A 22,761-nucleotide genomic window follows, 5' to 3' on the forward strand; every position below is an offset into this window, starting at 1 on the left:
TCGCGGAAAGATTAAATGATTTCTTTGCTTCGGTGTTTACTGAAGAGGATGTTGGGGAGGTACCCGTAATGGAGAAGGTTTTCATGGGTAATGATTCAGATGGACCGAATCAAATCACGGTGAACCTAGAAGATGTGGTAGGCCTGATTGACAAACTGAAGAGTAGTAAATCACCTGGACCGGATGGTATACACCCCAGAGTTCTGAAGGAACTAAAAAATGAAATTTCAGACCTATTAGTAAAAATTTGTAACTTATCATTAAAATCATCCATTGTACCTGAAGACTGGAGGATAGCAAATGTAACCCCAATATTTAAAAAGGGCTCCAGGGGCGATCCGGGAAACTACAGACCGGTTAGCCTGACTTCAGTGCCAGGAAAAATAGTGGAAAGTGTTCTAAACATCAAAATCACAGAACATATAGAAAGACATGGTTTAATGGAACAAAGTCAGCATGGCTTTACCCAGGGCAAATCTGGGTAAATCTGCCTCACAAATCTGCTTCACTTTTTTGAAGGAGTTAATAAACATGTGGATAAAGGTGAACCGGTAGATATAGTATTCTTGGATTTTCAGAAGGCGTTTGACAAAGTTCCTCATGAGAGGCTTCTAGGAAAAGTAAAAAGTCATGGGATAGGTGGCGATGTCCTTTCATGGATTGCAAACTGGGTAAAAGACAGGAAACAGAGAGTAGGATTAAATGGGCAATTTTCTCAGTGGAAGGGAGTGGACAGTGGAGTGCCTCAGGGATCTGTATTGGGACCCTTACTGTTCAATATATTTATAAATGATCTGGAAAGAAATACGACGAGTGAGATAATCAAATTTGCAGATGACACAAAATTGTTCAGAGTAGTTAAATCACAAGCAGATTGTGATAAATTGCAGGAAGACCTTGTGAGACTGGAAAATTGGGCATCGAAATGGCAGATGAAATTTAATGTGGATAAGTGCAAGGTGATGCATATAGGGAAAAATAACCCATGCTATAATTGCGCAATGTTGGGTTCCATATTAGGTGCTACAACCCAAGAAAGAGATCTAGGTGTCATAGTGGATAACACATTGAAATCGTCGGTACAGTGTGCTGCGGCAGTCAAAAAAGCAAACAATGTTGGGAATTATTAGAAAAGGAATGGTGAATAAAACGGAAAATGTCATAATGCCTCTGTATCGCTCCATGGTGAGACCGCACCTTGAATACTGTGTACAATTCTGGTCGCCGCATCTCAAAAAAGATATAATTGCGATGGAGAAGGTACAGAGAAGGGCTACCAAAATGATAAGGGGAATGGAACAACTCCCCTATGAGGAAAGACTAAAGAGGTTAGGATTTTTCAGCTTGGCGAAGAGACGACTGAGGGGGGATATGATAGAGGTGTTTAAAATCATGAGAGGTCTAGAACGGGTAGATGTGAATCGGTTATTTACTCTTTCGGATAGTAGAAAGAGTAGGGGGCACTCCATGAAGTTAGCATGGGGCACATTTAAAACTAATCGGAGAAAGTTCTTTTTTACTCAACGCACAATTAAACTCTGGAATTTGTTGCCGGAGAATGTGGTTAGTGCAGTTAGTATAGCTGTGTTTAAAAATGGATTGGATAAGTTCTTGGAGGAGAAGTCCATTACCTGCTATTAAGTTCACTTAGAGAATAGCCACTGCCATTAGCAATGGTTACATGGAATAGACTTAGTTTTTGGGGTACTTGCCAGGTTCTTATGGCCTGGATTGGCCACTGTTGGAAACAGGATGCTGGGCTTGATGGACCCTTGGTCTGACCCAGTATGGCATTTTCTTATGTTCTTATACGTTCCTTTACAAGAATACATGCACAGTTAAGGGGATAAAGCGTGTGGATAGGCAGAGCCAGGAATAGGCAACGGTACCTACATTGAAAGGTGTAACCAGTGAGTGGTTGGAGCTCAAGTTATGTTAACTTCGCAAAAGGTGTGATTTGAAGAGATTCACAGAAGCAAAGGCAGTCATTAAGGCTGTGAGCATGAATTTAGAAGCTGAAGGAAAGTATGCCTTGCTTTGACCTATCACATCAAGCTTTCTCAGGACAGTGTAACTAAATGGAATATTGATAAACCTCATGAAAGTTAATAAATGCTGTTTACAGACATTGGTCCTTTTCTGCTGTTTCTATGTTTGTTTTCCTTTTTCTCAAGGGCTGCATATATATGAGATTATGGATGAAAACCTATAAATATACATTTTCCTGGCGTGTAGCCAGATGGACTCAGAACAAATGGGATAGTATCCGCGTGCTAGCAGTTGGAGACGGATCTGACGTCAGCACGGGGGTATATATATCCCCACAGGAAGCGTAGCTATTCAGTAATTTCCGTCTCCAAAGCAGTTTGGAGTGCCTGCACGCTAGTTGAGCGTGCTTTCCAAGACTACTTTAATTTTTCTCTTTTCTTATTATTCCATTTATTTCATGGTACCCAAGAAAAGGGGGTACCTTTCGGCCTGTCCTGGACCTCAAGTCAGTCAATCAATACTTACGGGTTCCAAGGTTTCGCATGGAAACTCTACGCTCCGTCAAGGCCGCAGTACAGCCAGGAGAATTCCTCACGGAATTAGACCTGTCAGAGGCATACCTGCATATCCCGATCCATCCGGATCATCAGCGCTACCTACGCTTCAAGGTTCTAGGCCGCCACTTCCAGTTTCGGGCTCTGCCCTTCGGGTTGGCAACGTCACCACGGGCATTCACCAAGGTGGTAGTAGTGGTAGCGGCGGCACTCAGGCGGGAAGGAGGAATACTGGTCCATCCCTACCTAGACGACTGGCTGATCAGGGCAAAATCACGAGAGGATAGCCTTCGGACAACCGACAGAGTGATAGCCCTTCTGGAAAGTTTGGGCTGGGTAATCAACCTCAGCAAGAGCTGCTTACAGCCTTCCCAGTCACTGGAATACCTGGGAGTACAGTTAGACACCCGGGCAGACACAGTCAGTCTCACAACCAAGAGAAAGTTGAAACTTCAGCAGCGTATCCAGTATTTGATGGGAGCCAGTCGGCCCCTTGGGCGAGGGCCCATATGAGACCTCTACAACACGCCCTGCTCTCTCGCTGGAGCCCCCGTCTACGGAACTACTCCACGCACCTACCTCTACCAGCCAGAGTGCGGACCCAGTTGCAGTGGTGGTTGCAGTCCAACCACATGAGCAGGGGGTCGAAGATGTCCTCACCCACGTGGATCTTGCTCACCACAGATGCCAGCCTGAGCGGCTGGGGAGCACACTGCGAAGAACTCACCGCACAAGGGCGGTGGAACAGAGAAGAGTCAGCGTGGAACATCAACCGTCTAGAGGCCCGGGCAGTCCAATTGGCATGCCTTCGATTTGCTCACAGACTGAAGAACAGAGCAGTCAGAGTGATGTCCAACAACGCCACCACGGTGGCATACATCAACCGTCAGGGCGGAACCAGAAGCCGACAGGTATCTCTGGTAATCGCCCCTCTGATGACTTGGGCAGAGGTGAATCTTCAGGACATCTCCACCGTCCACATTGCCGGGAAGGACAATACCACAGCAGACTTCATCAGCAGAGAAATCCTAAATCCGGGAGAGTGGCAGCTCTCACCCACGGCCTTCCAGATGATTGTAGATCATTGGGGGATTCCGGACATGGATTTACTGGCGGACAAGTCCAACGCTCAAGTACCCAGATACTTCAGCCGCAAGCGAGACCCGTTCTCACACGGAATCGATGCCCTGGTTCAGCCATGGCCTCCAGGGACTCTACTGTACGCCTTTCCTCCGTGGCCTCTGCTAGGCGCTGTCATCCGCAAGATTCAGAGACACCGGGGCCTAGTTCTTCTAGTGGCGACAGACTGGCCAAGAAGACCCTGGTACGCAGACATGAGAAGACTGCTGGCAGGGGAGCCTCTTCCCCTGCCTCCTCTCCGGGACCTTCTACATCAAGGTCCCATTCTTCACGAGGATCTGGCTCAATTCTCTCTTATGGTATGGCCCTTGAGAGGGCTAGATTGAAGAAGAAGGGTTACTCGGAGCCCGTGATTGATACCCTCCTTCGAGCTCACAAGTTTTCCACATCCCTCACATATATCCGGATCTGGAGAGTATTTGAAGCATGGTGTGACACTCACGGCACCAATCCACATGCACCCACAATCCCTATTGTGTTGGATTTCCTGCAGGAAGGACTTCAGAAGGGTCTGTCCCTCATCTCCATCAAGGTTCAGGTGGCTACGCTGTCTTGCTATGGTCCCAGGAGGGAGGGCAAGACCATCGCCAAGCACCCAGATGTTTCTTGCTTCCTGCAAGGAGTCAAGCATATTCGTCCGCCACTGAAGTGGCCTGTGCCTTTGTGGAACCTCAACCTTGTTTTGGATTTCCTCGCAGGATCCACCTTCAGGCCCCTTCGGGGCCTGTCTCTTCGTTCTCTAACCTTGAAGATGGTGTTCTTGCTGGCTGTATGTTCAGCCCGCCGCATCTCAGAGCTACAAGCATTGTCCTGCCGTGATCCCTTTCTCAGAATCACTCTGTAGGCTATCCATCTTCGTACGGTTCCCTCCTTTCTACCTAAGGTGGTTTCACAGTTTCATCTTAATCAAACCATATCCTTGCCTACCACGGCGGGTCTGAAGAAATCTGAAGAAGGGCGTTTATTACGCCATCTCGACATTGGCAGATTGCTGCCCAGATATTTGGAACTTACACAAGACCTACGAAAGACGGACCATCTGTTCGTCCTGCACAGCGGGAAGAAGCAAGGTGAAGCGGCCTCGTGGCCCACCATCGCCCGCTGGATTAAAGAAGTTGTCAGAGCAGCGTACGTAGAGGCTGGGAAGTCCCCGCCTCTACAGGTCAAGGCTCATTCTACCAGAGCACAAGTGGCATCTTGGGCAGAATCCAGGATGCTATCGCCTGTGGAAATCTGTAAAGCGGCAACGTGGTCCTCCCTCCATGCCTTCTCCAGGTTCTACCGTCTGGATGTCCAGGCCAGGGAGGAATCAGCATTTGCAAGGGCGGTACTACATGGGCCTCAGGCAGCCTCCTGCCCAGGCTGGGAGTAAAGCTTTTGTACATCCCATTTGTTCTGAGTCCATCTGGCTACACGCCAGAAAATGTTGAGATTACTACCTGATAATCTCCTTTTCCTTAGTGTAGACAGATGGACTCAGCATCCCGCCCAGCTGCCTGCGTACATGGGTTTCACCGATTCAAGGTAAGCCATGTCATCTGTTTCTATAAGAGCGTACACTCTACCAGGTGTCCACGCCCTCCAGTTGGGAATGCTGGCGGTCTCCAGCTACTATCAATCGGTCAGGGGAATCCTGTTTCACTTTTTCACTGAGCGTCAGTACACACATCTATAACAGCTTTTGCAAGGAAGATTACTGAATAGCTACGCTTCCTGTGGGGATATATACACCTCCGTGCTTACGTCAGATCAGTCTCCAACTGCTAGCACGCGGATACTATCCCATTTGTTCTGAGTCCATCTGTCTACACTAAGGAAAAGGAGATTATCAAGTAGTAATCTCAACATTACGCAAATGAGAAAGCCAGGAACTGCATACATGCATGACACAGATGCAAGGAGCACAAATGTCCCAATGCAAAAAATATATTTGCTGAACAGATGTCAGTTAATCCAAGATATCCCCATGTACAGACACACTGACATACATTTACTGTCAGAGGCAAATCCTGTCAGAGCTGGTAAAAGTAAAACGACTTGTACATCCCTGCCAAAGAAAAACCCAACACAGAGCCAGTCAATGCAAAGTGTTGCATGCATCGCTGACTAAGGTGATCTGCAGTAGAGCCAGTTATCTAAGAAGTTAATCCATAGTAATCTGCATGGACTAATGAAGACAGTGAGTTTACAAAACATATATTTCCTGACTTTCATTAAAGGTTACTTCAGATACCTGATAACCTATCCCCTGAGACACAAAATGAAGCACTGGAGAAACTTATCCATAAGGACAGTGGAAGAGTACATGGACAGATAAAGTCAACATATTTCCAACGACAGGAGGTAATCAGCTGACTACAGTTCCCTAAACCCCATATAGAATGGTGAAACCAGAAGCAAGGATCACCTGCCAGTGGGAATGGTAAGGAGCCTACAGTCATGCTAATCTTTTTGGCATTGACAATGGCAAATTATATGAAGAATTTGCTTCATAAAAGGGCAAATGAGGTGATGCCTGATAATGTGTCATGGCAGAAACATCTCTCATAAATCACATGTGGGTCTACATGTCCTGTGGGAGAAGTTTGAAGATGATAGAGTATGCTGTTGGGGTACAGCGCACATAGCAAAGAAAACATAATTCTGTTCACCAGGAAGGATGAAGTGACCGTAAACCAGAATATGTACTTCAGTAGTTTGACATTATCCCTAAATCATGATGCCACCCAAGCCCTGAAACAGATGGTATCAATAAATACTGGTGTTATCATGTATCTAGTTGAGGCTGGAGCAATTAGCTGAAGCAAAATCAGAGATCTTAAACATGCCAAAGGAAGAGAGAGCCTAAAGAGGAGCCCATATTTTGATGGTCTACCTGGACAACAAAACGGGGCATTCAAAAATGACAAACGCCAAAAGATTCACCAGGACCTCGAATCCGGGAAAATATCAAGACTCTGCCCAGATGTGAATCTGCCAAGTGGAAGAGAGCTGTGTAGGCAGAGAGAGATTGCCTTCACAAGAACAAAACCTGAATGTTTACATGCTTGCCACCATGGTGCAAGACACTTGGTTGTACGTAATCATCCACGTTCACGTTGCAGAATTGAAAGTGTCAGAAATGGTATGTGAACCCACACCTCCATGATGTTTTAGCAATCCAGTTTGACTTGATCCAGGGAACTGTGACCTAGAGTGTGAGCTCCAAAAGGGGATATAAGGGCTCAAGCAAGTGGAACAAAAATCATGACGTCACAATCCCAGGAGAATTTGCAAGAAGTACGGTAGGCCCTTTCTTCCATTCCCAAGATTGAGATGGCAAATGGACCACCATCCTAGTCCACTTGGACCACACTATCATGCTCTGAAAGAGTAAAGGATTATGAGGAGATCACATGCAGACTCCGTGAGAGCTTTGAGATCAAAAGCCTAGGAAATACTGAAATTTTCCTTGGGGGAAAAGGTGGTGGTGGTGGTGGTGTTGGAAGGGGGGTGGTTATTGGATAACAGAAGTTCTTTTGGCTACTCAAAGCGAAAGTTTGAGATACTGACTGAAAATAGAATGGTTAAAAAGGGAAGGATGTTTGTGCCTTTAGAGAACTGAAGTACCTAAAGGCGAAACAAAAAAAAAATTGTTGCCAGATGATGATCAATACAGAAAATCAGTAGGCTACCATATTCATCACCTGTGACCGTATCACACTGTCAAAGGAGGTGCATAAAACTGGTATCTACAAGGAAGGTGAACTCATGCCAACCGCACTGATGTGAAATTCTGAATAGGCTTGTTGATATAGGGTGAATCTTGGGTATCGACCGTTCAGCCATCTAGAAGGAGGGACCTTGGAGGACTGATAGCAAAAAAGTCATCCTACTGACCAGACAGCATGGGCCAACATTTGCTGCTGTGTAACTTTGGGGTACACTTATGTGATCACTGTTTTTTCTCTGAAGGCTTTTGTGTCATCAGTCTTCATTGGCTTTCCTCTTTTGCCTGCAGCTGAGGCCAAGGGGGTGCATAACTAAGAGGTAAGCTAGCTGGAAATGCAAATATTCAGACATGGGTTAGGTCACACATTTTGTAGCCAGTTTTAGAGACTTCCAGGCACTTGCCAGTATTCTCAGTGGTCAATGATAGCTTATAATGTCTGACCTTTAACAATTACTTTACTATTTCTTTCTTTCTTGAAGAGTTCATGAATGGAATGGTTTTGGAAAAAATGCATAGGGAAGCGAAAAACTCCCTAGTGGAGAAATGCTAAAAAGATTAGGGCTCGTTAGCTTGGAAAAGAGAAATGTGATAAGGGATATGATTTAAATTTACAAAATCATGAGTGGGGTGTAATGGGTAAATAGGGAATGGTCATTTACCCGTCATAGTTGATATTACATTGAAATCGTTGGCTCAGTGTGCTGTGGTGGTCAAAAAGCAAACAGTTAGGAATTATTAGGAAGGGAATGGCAAATAAAACGGAGGATATCATAATGTCTCTGTATCGCTCCATGGTTAGATCACACCTTGAATACTGTGTGCAATTCTGGTTGCTGCATCTCTAAAAACATATAGTTGCACTAGAGAAAGTATAGAAAAGTGCAACCAAAATGATAAAGGGCATAGAATGCCTCTTCTGTGAGGAAAGGCCAAAGAGGTTAGGGCTGTTGAGCTTGGAGAAGAGATGGCTGAGGGGGGATATGATGGAGGTCTAGAAAATCATGAAAAAACTTGTACTTGTAAATGTGAAATTATTTACTCTTTCAGATAATACATGGACTAGAGAGCACTCCATGAAGTTAGCAAGTAGCACATTTAAAACAAATTGGAGAAAGTTCTTTTTCACTCAACGCACAATTAAGCTCTGGAATTCGTTACCAGAAAATGTAGTTAAGGCAGCTAGCGTAGCTGGGTTTAAAAAAAAGGTTATGGTAAGTTCCTGAAGGAGATGTCTATAAACTGCCGGCATTAGTAGCATGTGATCTATTTAATGTTTGAATACTCTCCAGGTACTTGTGATTTGGATTGGCTACTGCTAGAGACAGGGCACTGGGTTTCATGGACCTTTGGTCTGACCCATATGGCATATCTTATGTTCTTATGTAAATTATAGTAGGAACAAGGGATATTCTATGAAGCTAGCAACTGGCAGATTTAAATTAAAGTGCAGGAAGTATTTTTTTCACTCTGTGCACTGTAAGATGATGGAATATGTTGCCAGAGAATGTGGTCAAGGATGGGCAGAGACCTGGCTGCTTAAGAAGGGGCCAGTACCTAATGTCCAAGACACAGGACCACTGCAGGCAACTCGGGATGGGGAATAGTAGGATACCCTCTGTTAGAGATACAGGACCGCCTTTTCCTCTTTCTCATGCCATTATCTTCTCAGGTTTTGGGTACACCCCCAGCATGCCAAATGTGCGTAGCATCATGCTGATTCACACAGATACCCCCTTTAAAAAAAACCCAACAACAAAACAAGACCAAAAAAACCCAAAAAACTTATCTGCAAAGGCATCTGAATGGCAGCCCTTAAAAGAGAGAGGGAAATGTTCACAGAAGCCTGAATCCATTGGCGATCAATCTGGGCAGCCCTGACTCCCTTGCATGTGTGCTGTGGTTTCCCCATTACATAGGAAGACTGAGGATCACCAGAGACTGCACCCAGATGGGGGAATCCAGCCCTGGTCTGGAGTTGGGGCACCCGGGGAGTCTTCCCAGCTGTGACTGCTGTGAGAGACCCCTTTTGGGTGCTGGCTTTTGTATATAGCGTCCACATCCCCTCCACCTTCTAACTATTCTGGATTGGTTGGGTGGAGGGAGGGGAAGATGGCATTTGTGGCAGCATATTTTTGGTAGATCTGGAGGTCAATCAGCTGTGCCAGTGGGGGGGGGGCTTGATCCAGAGCATAGAAGGCAGCCCAGTGCACAGATGAGGAATATACATTTTTTTAAATTACCGCATTGGGAGCCTATTGCTGTGCCAGATGAAGGTCCAATCCCGTGAAATGCTGTCTGCAGTGGGAAAAAGCTAGAGCCTGCCATACCTGCCTTGACAGACAACTCCCTGTCACACTGGCTTGGCTCAGCAGCCAACTGCAACATGAATGACCATCATATAGTACTTCAAAGTTAAAGTTCTGTTTTGTCTGTGACTAGCTTTTTGAGTGTTATATCCTGGTCAAGTCAGTTCAAAATGAGCTAATGGTGCTGATATCTGAATATATAAGTAAATTATTTCTTCATATTCAAGTGAATTAATGACAACTGCATTACTTCACATTATTTTTTAAAACTCCCTTGCTTTCTTTTTCTTATGTATATTGAATATATTTTTCTCAGTGCCAGATCATTCTGACCCATCAGTGTTCCTAACCTGCTTCTGATCACTGAAAGCTATTGTTTGCATTCTATAAGTTTTCCTGTAAAGCCATAATGTACTGAGAATTATTGGGTGTTCTTTTCTGTTAATAGAGAAGGCATTATTTTGGCAATGATTTCCGTCCCTGTCCCTGCTCTTTTTTTTTTTTTTTTAAACTTATGCAAGGAATTTTCTTTTGCCAAGAAAACTGTATGTGGGACACAGAGGGAAATTGGTGCAGTCCTTTTCATTTTGTGGCTTGCAGTGAGGGAAATGCACGAGTAGTGTCTCCAGAGATATGGTTGGTGTGTGCCCTGTTGGTGCTTTGCTGCTGTTCCCCATCGAGGGGAGTGAATGGGGAGCGAGAAGAGAATTTGCATGCAGTGGGGGAGACTGAAGAGAGGAGGGGGGAGTGTGGCGACCTCCCTGTCTTATACAAAATCACAAGCTCTTTTTGGGAAATTTGTATACTTCATTAAGTGCAATTTTCCAATCTTATTTTACTTATTTGAGCTTTTCTTGTTGGTATTATGTAAATGGGAATAATATATGGCTGCATGAATAAACTTGTATATCTTATGCTCAGAATATTTCAAGGAATCTGTTTATAGCAAAGCTGTTATCTTTTCCTTACTGAGTGCTGCAGTTAGGAAATGAGACACCACAGAGGTTCTATGAGGCAGGAAAAACTTTGCATTGGGCAGAGCACTTTTATAGAGCTGATACAAGCTTAGTCGCAGCATTCATTACCTCACCCTCCCATTCCATTAGCCAGCATTATCTCCAGTGGATTAAGTGGGATGTTTTCTGCATCGTCACAGGCATGCTGCAAAGTCACTGCTTATTGACTGGGTGTGTGGCGCTGTGGAAGGAATGCACGGTTCTGAAAGCAAGCAGGAAGAGAGGATTTTCTAAAGATATGAGCAGTACAGACTAAAATGCATCTGTTTTTGTCAGCTGTTCAAGGCAAACAAGATATGGGATTTTGTGCCTTTTGTTAATTTGTTTTTATATAACTGGCATTAAAGCTACGGGAGTAAGTTGAAGCCTGTAGTTTCAGCTGCTCCACCCATCTGTGTTTACTAACAACATACCAACTAACCAAATGCAGCCTTGACAGCCTGTCAGACGGGCTTTTAGCTTTCTTACTGTTACCTCTGATCCATGGAACCGATGTCGCTCAAGCTAAGGAAAGGTGAGGGTGTCCTTCAGGCCTCAGTTGTAGACTTGTAGGCGTTTTTTTTTCTTCTACGTGAGAGCTCATCTGCATTCAGCAGTTTTTGCTATAGTTGTGCGTCACGCAGTGACTGCATGGCAATGAAACAGCCACACTGGAGGCCAAAACTCTGCTGCTTGTGAGGAAAGAAGCTACAACAATTTGACAAGCCGGACCTGCAAAACCTATTGCCTTTGCTGCTGCTGCGTCTATTGTGGGTGCCAGAAGCATAATGTTGAGCCTACAGGATTCACTGTTTTTTGAAATTAGCATAAAGTCCTTGCTAAAATCGTGGAGCAGTAGCTGTAAGTATACCTGCATATCCATCTTTGCAAATTGTGTATGCTTTTTTTTTTAATTGGATTTGGGGAACAGAGTGTTCTAAAGAAGAAGAAAATGTTTTTGAATGATTTAATTTAACATTTATCAGCATGTGCAAAAATAGTTTGTGCAAGTTTCCATTTGATTAGAAGTGTCTTTCTTTAAACCTTGTGGATAATGATTTTGCTTTTCTGTTCTATTCCTTTCAACCTTTTCTGAATAACAGAAGAGGCAGATGAGCGCATGGTCTCTGCAGCTATGACACCAGTACAATTATATGCTGCTGCCAGCACAAAATATTCTTTTGAAGCAAAGTCAATTGTCCATGCGCAATGAATAAATAGTGAAAGTGTCTTCTCCTTCATATATGTTTAACCTGTAGAAATTGCTGTACTGATGAGTATCCATGTTTTCTGCAGCTTGCAAGCATGTTCATTGTTATGTATTATAGTTTACTATTATGAGGAGTTTCTGGCCCTACAAACTCCAAGATGTAGTACAATAAACATTGGTTTGACAAGACAGCTATCTTTGTTTTGAACAGGGTTGAATTTGCAATAGTTTGTTAATCAGTGACATGTCTTTGATATATTCTGTAGTTTCCAGTGTAAAGGCAATACTGAGATCTGATTTAGTGTGCTTAGCATTCTTTATGAGAGATTTAATACTTACTAATCAAATTCTAACCAAACTAGCAATGTGGTAGGAAGTGGCATTGATGAGCAACCTAGTAGTTGGAGCAGTGGGCTGTGAGCCAAGGGAACAAGGGTTCAAATCTTACTCCTCTTCTTGTGACCTTGAGCAAGTCACATCACCTTCTTTGTCTCAGGTACAAACTTAGATTGTAAACTCTTTGAGGATGGGGGGAAATACCTGAATGTAATTCTTTGAAGTGCCATGAAAGATGGAATATAAATAAATACATAAAAAGACCATGCAGATATTGTTTAGGGGGAAGTTCCTGGTTGCTGGATCAATGGACTGAGTAATGAAATGTCACCTTTATTATCATAAATACACTATGAATATTGATACTGCAGCATGACAAAAACAGTATTCTCTGAGTGTTACTACATATGTTCATCAGTAAATAAACTATTTGAAACCTTTTAAGTTTACTAAACAAATCTAGCGAATAACTATTTCATAGGTCAAACCACTATTTCAATTGCAGAGAGAATGCATCATTTTATATTTTAGGCTTTTGTGATTTTTATGTCTTTTCTGGGATTTCCCAATTTTTCTTTAGAATTTAGCAGCCTACAGTAAGTTCCATGTTCACTCATGCATAGTTGCATAATGTAAAATATATTATATATGGTACATGGTTTTATTTTCAGAAACTCTCTAAAGCTGAATTGTTCTGGTTTAAGGGCTTGCTTAGTTGGCAGTATGTTATGGCAATGAAAGCTAAAGTTTGTTTCAAGTTGAGTGTTCTCTTTCAGTAACAACAATGAAGTGACAGTCATATGGCCTAGATTCAGGATACTGTCTCTAGGTCAACATTTTTGGTCATTATTTCTTCTTTACATGGAGTCAGAAACATTCTGTTAAAATAACTGTGTAGTTCTTGAGTGTTTTTAGAATAAAAAGGTTTACTTTTAAACTGAGAAAGTAAAGTAAGAACACCATCTATAGTTTTTAGCTTGCAAATATGCCATGTTATGTTTCTCTTTTCAAAATTATAACTGTAGACTGTGGATTGTCCAGTGAGTTTTATCATCCTAGCTCCATGTGATTGAAGTATAAGCTTATATAAGTGCTTTTTTAGTCAAGCATGGTTTTGTATATTTTAAAGCTGTTTGAGTAAAAAATGTTCCAGCACCTGAAAACTAACTGAAGGGGGGAAGGAGGAGGAAATGAAAAAAAAAACCCCAAACATTGAGAGAGTATAATCTGGATATACATACCATCTTAAAACAGATATAAAAGTGTATAATCAGTCTCTGAATAGGTAGCTGACATCCAATAAATGGGTAAATCACCTCTGCCCTTTAATCAAGGATTTTTTTTTTTTAAACTGCTTTTGATTAATATTTTTATGACATTGACTTTTTAAAGAGGGGGTAGCAGTACTAGCCTCATTTTAGGTAATTAGTTGGCAGTTTTAAATGAAATTTAAAAAGGTTTCTTAATTTTATTTTTGAGACACAAATGTTGTAAGGATTTTAAAGCTCCTTGCGTAGCCACTCCCATTATTCTGAGCCTAAGCAAATCAAATATTGCTGTTCTGATGCCTGATGCAGGTAAAATGGGAATTTAAACAGGAACAACTGAGTAGATTCAGTGAAGGACACTTCTAATATATGGTCAGGCCATAATATGCACTTTCTTATATCCCTTCTCCCCACCCTGCAAAAAGTTAATATAAGAATTATGATAAAAAAGATATAGAAAATGCTAATACAACAAATATTTTTGTACATGTAAAATACTGCTTGCATATGTGCACATTTGCATTATAACTCCAGTAGTAGTGGACTCTGATATCAAATAATTGCATATAACTTCATTTAATGGCCTGCATCTGAACTAGAGCTACTGGTATCTTAGGAAAAGAAAGGGCAGTAGTCTGATAGATCCTATTTAAATATTTAAGAAAAAATTACACCTTTTCCTAAATTAGTCTCAAGACTGATTGCAATTAATTATAATTTAAATTGCAACCAGTCAAAGCAAATACACTAAACATGAAATTAGATCATGTATATAGGTATGGCTAAAGACAGGTAATTATAAGTCTGAAACAGAATGGGGTAGATGTTCAAAGCGCACACATGTACGCCTGATTTTATAACTTGCGTGCACAAGTTATAATTCACGGGTCAGCGCACGCGAGGGGGTGCACCTTGCGTGCGCCGAGCCGCGCTGCCTTCCCCCTGTTCCCTTCCAGGTCGCTCCGAAATCGCCCCTTTTTGCAAGCCCCGGGACTTATGAGCGTCGCCGGGCCTTTTTAAAATAGCCCCAGCGCCATAACACCCCCTACGTGCGTAAGGCTTTTAAAATCCGGCCAAATATATAGTAGATAGCAAAGGGTCCAGTGGGTGAAATGAGTAGGAAGAATATGAAGATGGGTATGAGTACAAATGCATATATATTGTATATATGTTGTAATAAGACAAGCACTTTAATCTGAGGTAGTAAGAATAAATTAAGTAGGAATAGTCCAGTGGTGATCAAAGTTGTTGACTCATGATCAGGACAGTTTGGCTGAATAGCCAAGCCATAATTTTTTTTCAAAAAAGTCAAGTAGGAAGTCTCAATGCATAGGGGTAGTGTTATCTTGCTCCATATTTTCGGGACATAGAAATTGAATGCATGAAGTGTTGTGCAAGTTAATATAGCCAAAGCCAGAGTAGGGGAGAAATGGAGCTCACTTGTGGGGAGTGTATGAGAACAGAAGCTGAGAGAAAGAACCAGAGGCCTGTTATTCATGTACTTAAAGCAAAGATTTTTTAATTTTATCTTACTTTCGACTGACAGCCAATGTAACTGATGCAAGATTGGTTTTATATTATCTGTTGATTTAGCCTCAACCAGAATTCTAGCAGTTGTGCTCTGTAGCAACTGAAGGCATTTGAGGTTGTATTGTAAGTTGTCATTAAATAGTTAGTTTTCTATGCAGACTTGGGCCGATTCAGTAAAATGCGAGGGAGAGCCGGGGCTCCGAGGCGCGCACCCGTTCTCCCGACGCATGCCCAGGCCACTCTCCTGGGTTCGCGATTCTCTATGCAAATGAGGGCCTGCGGTAAAAAGGAGGTGCTAGGGACACTAGCGCATCCCTAGCGCCTCCTTATTGGCAGAAGCAGCGGCTGTCAGCGGGTTTGACAGCCGGCGCTTAATTTTACCGGAATCGGTTGTTGAACCCACTGACAGCCACAGGTTCGGAAAACGGACGCCGACAAAATTGAGCATCCGTTCTCCAACCTGTGGGCCATTTTTTTTTTTAATTTTTGGAGCCTCTGACTTAATATTGCCGATATTAAGTTGGAGGGTGTACAGAAAAGCAGTTTTTTCTGTACACTTTCCCAATGCTGGCCGAAATTAACTCCTGCCTTTGGGCAGACATTAATTTCTGAGAGTAAAATGTGCGGCTTGGCTAACTAATAGGCTCATCAACATGCATTTGCATGTTGAGGGCGCTATTGGTTTCAGGGGCGTTGGACGTGCGTTTTCCACTCGCTATTACCCCATACTATATAAGGGGTAATAATAGTGTGTGGAAAAAGCGCGTCCAAATGGGGGCTAACGGTGCGCTCGGCCTGAGCGCACTGTACTGAATCGGCCTGTTAGTGATCAGTGTGTGTAGAAAGGTATTTCTTAAGGTAATTGCTCTGTTGGGAAATCTGGCATAAAGGAGTTCTTTATTACCTTTGAGATATGGATTTCCATTGTAAGATTATGGTCTAGTTGTCCCCCTAGACTACACATTGAATCTTTGGTTTGTTGCGGGGCCAGGATTCCTGATAGGGATGGTAGAGATAGTAAAGGGGTCTGTGATGGCCTAGCCAGAGTTCTGATTTGGAGAAGTTTAGTTTGAGTTTGTGGTTAAGCCATTGGACTACTGCAGAAAAACAGACATTGGACTGAGCTATAACCATCACAAATTTCAATCTTGTTTTGATACAGGTTTGGATGTTGATAAAGTGGCATTTAGTGTTGAAAGACTGGATGAATGTAAATGTTGATAAGGACTGGAAAAAGCACTGAACCCTGAGGTAATCCTCTGGTGAAGTCTCTGGGTGAAGATGTTTGTTGACCTGTGAATCAGATTGTGTTCTGTTGGATAGGAAGGTTTTGAACCATTTGAGGACAGTGCCTTCAGTACCATTGTCCTTTAAGTGTTGTATTAGGATCTGTTGATGGACAGTGTCGAAGATGGTAGAAAGATCTAGTGGGACTGAGAGAGAGAATCAGCACTCTGGTCAACATTGAGGCAGGTGATAAGGCTAACAGGATTTGATACTGTAGCCTTTCCTGAAGCTGGATTGGTATGAATGGAGGATGTTGCTGTTTTCATGGAAGTTTAGAAGTTGGAAGTAGACTACCTTTTCCACTAGTTTAGATAAGAAAGGAAGGCTGGAAACTGGATGATGGTGGTTAACTATTTCTGAGTCAGAGCCTGGTTTATTCAAAATAGGTTTGATTACAGCCTTGTTATTGAGAGAGATAAAGAATCTTGTTAGCATGGCATTAATTATGTTGGTTAGTAGGGGTTTTAAGCCTGGAAGCAATGAAAGCACGGGCGACAGGCCTCCAACCTAGTAATTCATGAGCAGTCCTCCAACAACCCGATCCCACCAGATTCTTCCAACCTTCTCTGCTAAACTACATCAGTTCAATACAGATCACTTAATAACAAGATACCCTTTATCCAAGCTCTTTTTTTTTCAGGTTGCAGATGAATTTTGGGGGAAATAGGATTAAAGTCAACTGGATCTACTGATCTCTGGAGGATCTTCTGTACCTCTTTGGGGAGATTGTCCTGAACTCAGAGGATGCACTTACAGTTGAATTGGCTTGGCTGGGTTTAGAGAAGCATTATCTGGGGTACTTTCTAGTTTTATAGAAACATAGCAACATAGAAATGATGGCAGAAAAAGACCAGTCGGCCCATCCAGTCTGCCCAGCAAGCTCCCACACTTATTTTCCCATACTTATCTGTTTCACCAACCACCAAGTTCAAGGCCCTTGTTGGTAACTGTTTGATTCAATTGGGCCTGAGGGGATGTAAAGTGGAGGAGGAAGCAACAAAGGATGAACATATGCTTTCAATTTTTTCAATGAAAAATCCAATGACATCTTTTGCTGCGGGATCCTCTGTAGTGATATTGGGTGTCTGGGAGTCAGGCTTGGAAAGTTTTTGTACTTTTTGGAAGAGTTTTCCTGGGTGATTCATTGATAGTTCTAGTTTGGAAATGTAGTCTTTTTTTTTACCAGTTGGATGGCTGCCATATCAGTTATACATTAGTATCCTATTTTTTTCCATTTACATTTAAGGTGAAGGGATTGTTAGAGGAGAAGACCTATATGGAACTAAAGGGAGTTCCTGGGAGTTCTGTTTGGATTAGGTTTGAGAGAGGTTAGGGTCTCAAAGACAGTGGTAAACATCATTCCATTGTTGGACTAGAACATTTGGTTTCATATTGGTTGAAATTTTAGGTATTTTAAACTATCACTTGTGACACGAGACACGTTTATGATGGGCAGTTTGAATTCAGGAATATGATGGGATTTTTTGCGATTGTATGTGTAGCTCACACCAAATAGTGGTCTGACCAGAGGACTGGTCCACAGTTAAAGTGCTGGGTCTAAATTAATGCTGAGGGAGTGGAATATCATGTTAAGAAAGTTTTGCCCTAATGAGTGGGGACCTTGATTAATTGTGTGAAGCCAAGGCTGTCCATGTTGCACTGAAAACTGATGGCATTACCTTTGGGTAGGTCCTTTGCATGGTAATTGTAGTCTCCTAGTATGAGGAGTTTGTGGGAAGCAGTGGGAAAATCTCACAGGGGTTTAAGAAAGGTGTCAAGTTGATTGGTGGGTTATAGATTAGGACAAGATTTAGGTGGTTCACAGTCTTGGAAGGATGGACTCGAAAAGAAAAAGACAGAAACATAGGATGTGATGGCAGGCAAGGATGTAAAGCTGGGATAGTAGAGAATTAGTTTTGATAAGTAGGATGGGGTATGCCTTAAAGGGAAAGCAAACAGTTTTAAACTGTAATGGGCAAAAGATGGGTAGCCAGTGAAGTTGTTTCAAAAGAGGAATAATGTGATCATCACTTCCTTTCTCTAGCAAGAGAAAGGAAGTGATGATCCCCTTGTACAGGGCCTTGGTGAGGCCTCACCTGGAGTACTGTGTTCGGTTCTGGAGACCGTATTTCCAAAGGGACAGAGACAGGATGGAGGCAGTCTAGAGAAGGGCGACCAAAAAGGTGGATGGTCTTCATAAAATGACTGAGGAGAGATTGAAGAACCTAAATATGTATACCCTGGAGGAGAGGAGGAGCAAGGGTGAGATGATACTGACTTTCAGATACTTGAAAGGTTTAATGATCCATGGTCAACAGCAAACCTTTTACATTGGAAAAAAATCAGTAGAACTAGGGGTCACGCTTTGAAACTCCAGGGAGGAAGACTCAGAACCAATATCAGGAAGTATTTCTTCACTGAGAGGGTGGTGGATGCCTGGAATGCCCTTCCGGAGGAAGTGGTGAAAACTAAAACTGTGAAGGATTTCAAAGGGGCATGGGATAAACACTGTGGATCCATAAAGGCTAGAGGATGGGAATGAAGAGAAGAGCCATGGGGGTGGCTTACTGGAACAGAGGCTACTATCTGGTGATTACTACCCTTACTCAAGCCTTCACATGGTTAATGCAATTCCAACATTGCTCTCTGTTTCAACGGCAAGGGGAAATGTGGAAAGAGGATTTGCATTCAGACAACAACCAGCAAGGACTGAACTTCACAATGTGGGTAAACAAATAAGCATGGGGTAGCTTGCTTATTATGGCGGTTACTACCCTAAACCAATTAAGCCTGATACATCACTCTGATTGCATATATAGCGTTGCTCTCTGCTTAAATGGCAGGGATAAATGTGGGAAAGAGGATTTACATTAAGGCAACATCCAAAAAGGCATTGATCTGTGCAGTCTGGATAAACAAGCATCGGGGTAATTTTCTTGATGCGACGGTTATTACCCTTAACCATTAAGCCTTATGCTCACCTTTGATGCAACTCCAACATTACTTTCTGCATCAATGGCAGGGGATGGCAGGAAATTTGAATCAAACAGTTACCAACAAGGGCCCTGAACTTGGTTGGTGAAACAGATAAGTTTGGGAAAATAAATGTGAGAGCTTGCTGGGCAGACTGGATGGGCTGATTGGTTTTTTTTCTGCCATCATTTCTATGTTTCTATGTGGTCAAATTTTCTCTTAGTATTTTGAATGATCTGCAGTAGATGGTGAAGTTAAAAGCCATGATAATTCAACCAGTTTATGACAATAGAATAGGTTCTTATGTTCTTATGTCAACGTTTTTAAGTCATTAGTGTCAAGAAAAGGCTTCAGTCAATGAATGAAATGGAAATAAAATTAGGAATGCTGCACTATATTGACAACTTGAAAGGAGAATTTGAGGAAGGAGTCCAATATAATACCAAGAGTGGTAATTGTTTGCTTGAGTTGAATCTGGGAATCAGCTATTCATGGTGAAGGAAGTTTGGAGGCATCAGATGTTCTGGTAAATTGCGTGGCTTCTGATTTAGTTGTAACAGGATTTTGACACAGAACCCAGGTGTATTGAGCAGTGGCATAGCCAGATTTATTTTGAAGGGGCCCAAAGTTAATATGGGTAGTCACTAGGCATACAAGTCTGAACCCTACCAGTTGTACTCTTATCAAAATATGCCTTAGATTATATTCGATAATAGATGTCTAAATAGCCTGCAACATCTGTCATGTGTCATGAGTGATGCTTTAAAATATTTTAACTCAGTTATTTCAAGTTCTCCCAGGACAAGTAGGATGGTAGTCCTCATATGTGGGTGATGTCATCAGACGGAGCCCTATCATGGAACACTTTTGTCAAAGTTTCTAGAATTTTGACTGGCACACGGATTATGCCCAGTATGCCATAATCCCTGTGGCCACAGGGGTCTCCCTTCAGTCTCTTTTTTTCCGCACTGCAGTTTGCCTCGTGGGTTAGGATCTCTGTGAGATTTCACTCACCTTTTTTCCTCACGGAAAAGCTTGAAGTTTTACTTCTTTAAAGTTCCCTAACAGAGGTCTCCCATCATGCTCCGTGTTCCTCCAACGCTCAGTGAGTACTTTCCTGTGTCTCTAGTCAGTTCCTGCCACCTTAGCACTCTGTTCCTTCAGGCCACCGACCGTTTTGCACCCTTTTTATCGTGGCTACTGGATTTAGAAAGTGCCCAGAGTGTCCGTGAGCAATGTTCATCACGTACCCTCACACTGTGTGTGTTCTATGCCTGGGCTCATCGCACGGAAGGCTATGACCACAAATGCTCATAGTTTGGGAAATAAAATCCCAGATCTGCAGGCCCTAATGACTGAGGCAGAATTGGACATTGTTGCTATCACAGAGACATGGTTCACAGAATCTCACGATTGGGATACAACAATACCAGGCTTTAACTTGTTAAGGAAGGACAGAGAGGATAGAAAAGGGGGAGGTGTGGCTCTTTATGTCAGAAACAACATCCAAGCATCTGAGCTGCAAGGAAGTTGGGGCAAGGAAGAAGCTCTATGGGTCGACCTAAAAAAAGATGACGGAGCATCCATTTATATTGGAGTGGTTTACAGGCCTCCAAACCAAAAGGAAGAGCTGGACAGAGATCTGATTGAAGACATCCATAAGATAGGTAAGAAGGGAGAAGTGGTGATCGTGGGTGACTTTAATATGCCAGATGTAGACTGGAAAATCCCATCTGCAGAAACTAAAAATAGTAGAGCGATAGTGGATGCCATGCAAGTATCTTTGTTCAAACAAATGGTGTTGGAACCCACGAGAGAAGGAGCTATACTCGACTTAGTGCTCACTAATGCAGATAATGTCTCAGATGTCCAGGTGGGCGCCCACCTCAGCAGCAGTGATCATCAAACGGTATGGTTTAATATCACTAAAAGAATAGGGAAAAGAACCACAAAGACCCGAGTTTTACAGTTCAAAAACACAGGCTTTGAGGAAATGGGGAAGTACCTGGAGGAAGAACTTAAAGGATGGGAGAACGAGAGAGATGTGGATCAGCAGTGGTCCAATCTAAAAGGAGCAATCACCAAGGCAACTGCTCTATATGTTAGAAATGTAAAGAAAAGCAAAAGAAAATTGAAACCTATCTGGTTCTCAAAGGAGGTGGCCGACAATTTTAAAGCTAAAAGAACAGCATTCAAGAAATATAAAGGATCCCAAAGGGAGGAGCACAAAGAAGAATATTTGTATCAACTGAGGGAGACAAAGAAATTAATCAAGTTGGCAAAAAGTCAAGCAGAAGAGAGGATTGCCAAGGAGATAAAAAATGGTGACAAAACATTTTTCAGATACATCAGCGAAAAGAGAAAGGTCCAAAGTGGTATAGTGAAATTGAAAGGTGGTAATGATCAATGTGTGGAGAGAGACGAAGAAATGGCAGAAATATTAAACGAATACTTCAGCTCTGTGTTCACTAAAGAAGACCCTGGAGAAGGACCATCTCTACACAACAAAAAACTGGAGGGAAGTGGAATAGATGAAAATCCTTTTACAGTAGAAAATGTGTGGGAAGAGCTAAAGAACCTGAAAGTGGAAAAAGCCATGGGGCCTGATGGGATACATCCAAGGATATTGAGGGAGCTCAGAGATGTTCTGGCGGGTCCGCTGTGTGACCTGTTCAATAGATCCCTAGAAACGGGAGTGGTGCCGAGTGATTGGAGAAGAGCGGTGGTGGTCCCGCTTCACAAGAGTGGGAACAGGGAGGAGGCTGGCAACTACAGACCGGTTAGCCTCACTTCGGTGGTGGGAAAAGTAATGGAGTCACTGCTGAAAGAGAGAATAGTGAACTATCTACAGTCCGGAGAATTGATGGACCAGAGGCAACATGGATTCACCAGGGGAAGATCCTGTCAGACAAATCTGATTGACTTTTTTGACAGGGTAACCAAGGAATTGGATCGAGGAAGAGTGCTCGATATCATATACTTGGATTTCAGCAAAGCTTTTGATACGGTTCCGCACAGGAGACTGGTGAATAAAACGAGAAGCTTAGGAGTGAGTGCCGAGGTGGTGACCTGGATTGCAAATTGGTTGACGGACAGAAGACAATGTGTGATGGTAAATGGAACCTTCTCTGAAGAGAGAGCGGTTTTAAGTGGTGTGCTGCAAGGATCGGTGTTGGGACCGGTCCTGTTCAATATCTTTGTGAGCGACATTGCGGACGGGATAGAAGGTAAGGTTTGTCTTTTTGCGGATGACACTAAGATCTGCAACAGAGTGGACACACCGGAAGGAGTGGAGAGAATGAGACGGGATCTAAGGAAACTGGAAGAGTGGTCGAAGATATGGCAGCTGAGATTCAATGCCAAGAAGTGCAAAGTCATGCATATGGGGAGTGGAAATCCGAATGAACTGTATTCGATGAGGGGGGGAAAGGCTGATGTGCACGGAGCAGGAGAGGGACCTT

The 22,761-nt window shown here is 42.8% G+C and overlaps 1 protein-coding gene across 10 annotated transcripts in view; it reads left to right on the top strand.

Moving 5' to 3' along the window:
• Positions 1 to 22,761, top strand: part of FRYL (FRY like transcription coactivator) — a 978,233-nt gene that overhangs the window by 323,361 nt on the left and 632,111 nt on the right. Inside the window, exon 1 of one of the 10 annotated variants that reach the window (XM_029587987.1) lies at positions 10,907 to 11,557. The exons of 8 other annotated variants lie outside the window; for them this stretch is intronic. In XM_029587987.1, the coding sequence (XP_029443847.1) occupies positions 11,485 to 11,557 (73 nt within the window). In that variant the 5' untranslated portion in view covers positions 10,907 to 11,484. Of the gene's footprint in view, positions 1 to 10,906; positions 11,558 to 22,761 lie in introns of those variants that run through there. One more of the 10 variants, XM_029588037.1, reaches the window with a different exon arrangement.

This window comes from Rhinatrema bivittatum, chromosome 1 (assembly GCF_901001135.1).
Source record: "Rhinatrema bivittatum chromosome 1, aRhiBiv1.1, whole genome shotgun sequence".
Classification (NCBI taxonomy): Eukaryota; Metazoa; Chordata; class Amphibia; order Gymnophiona; family Rhinatrematidae; genus Rhinatrema; species Rhinatrema bivittatum.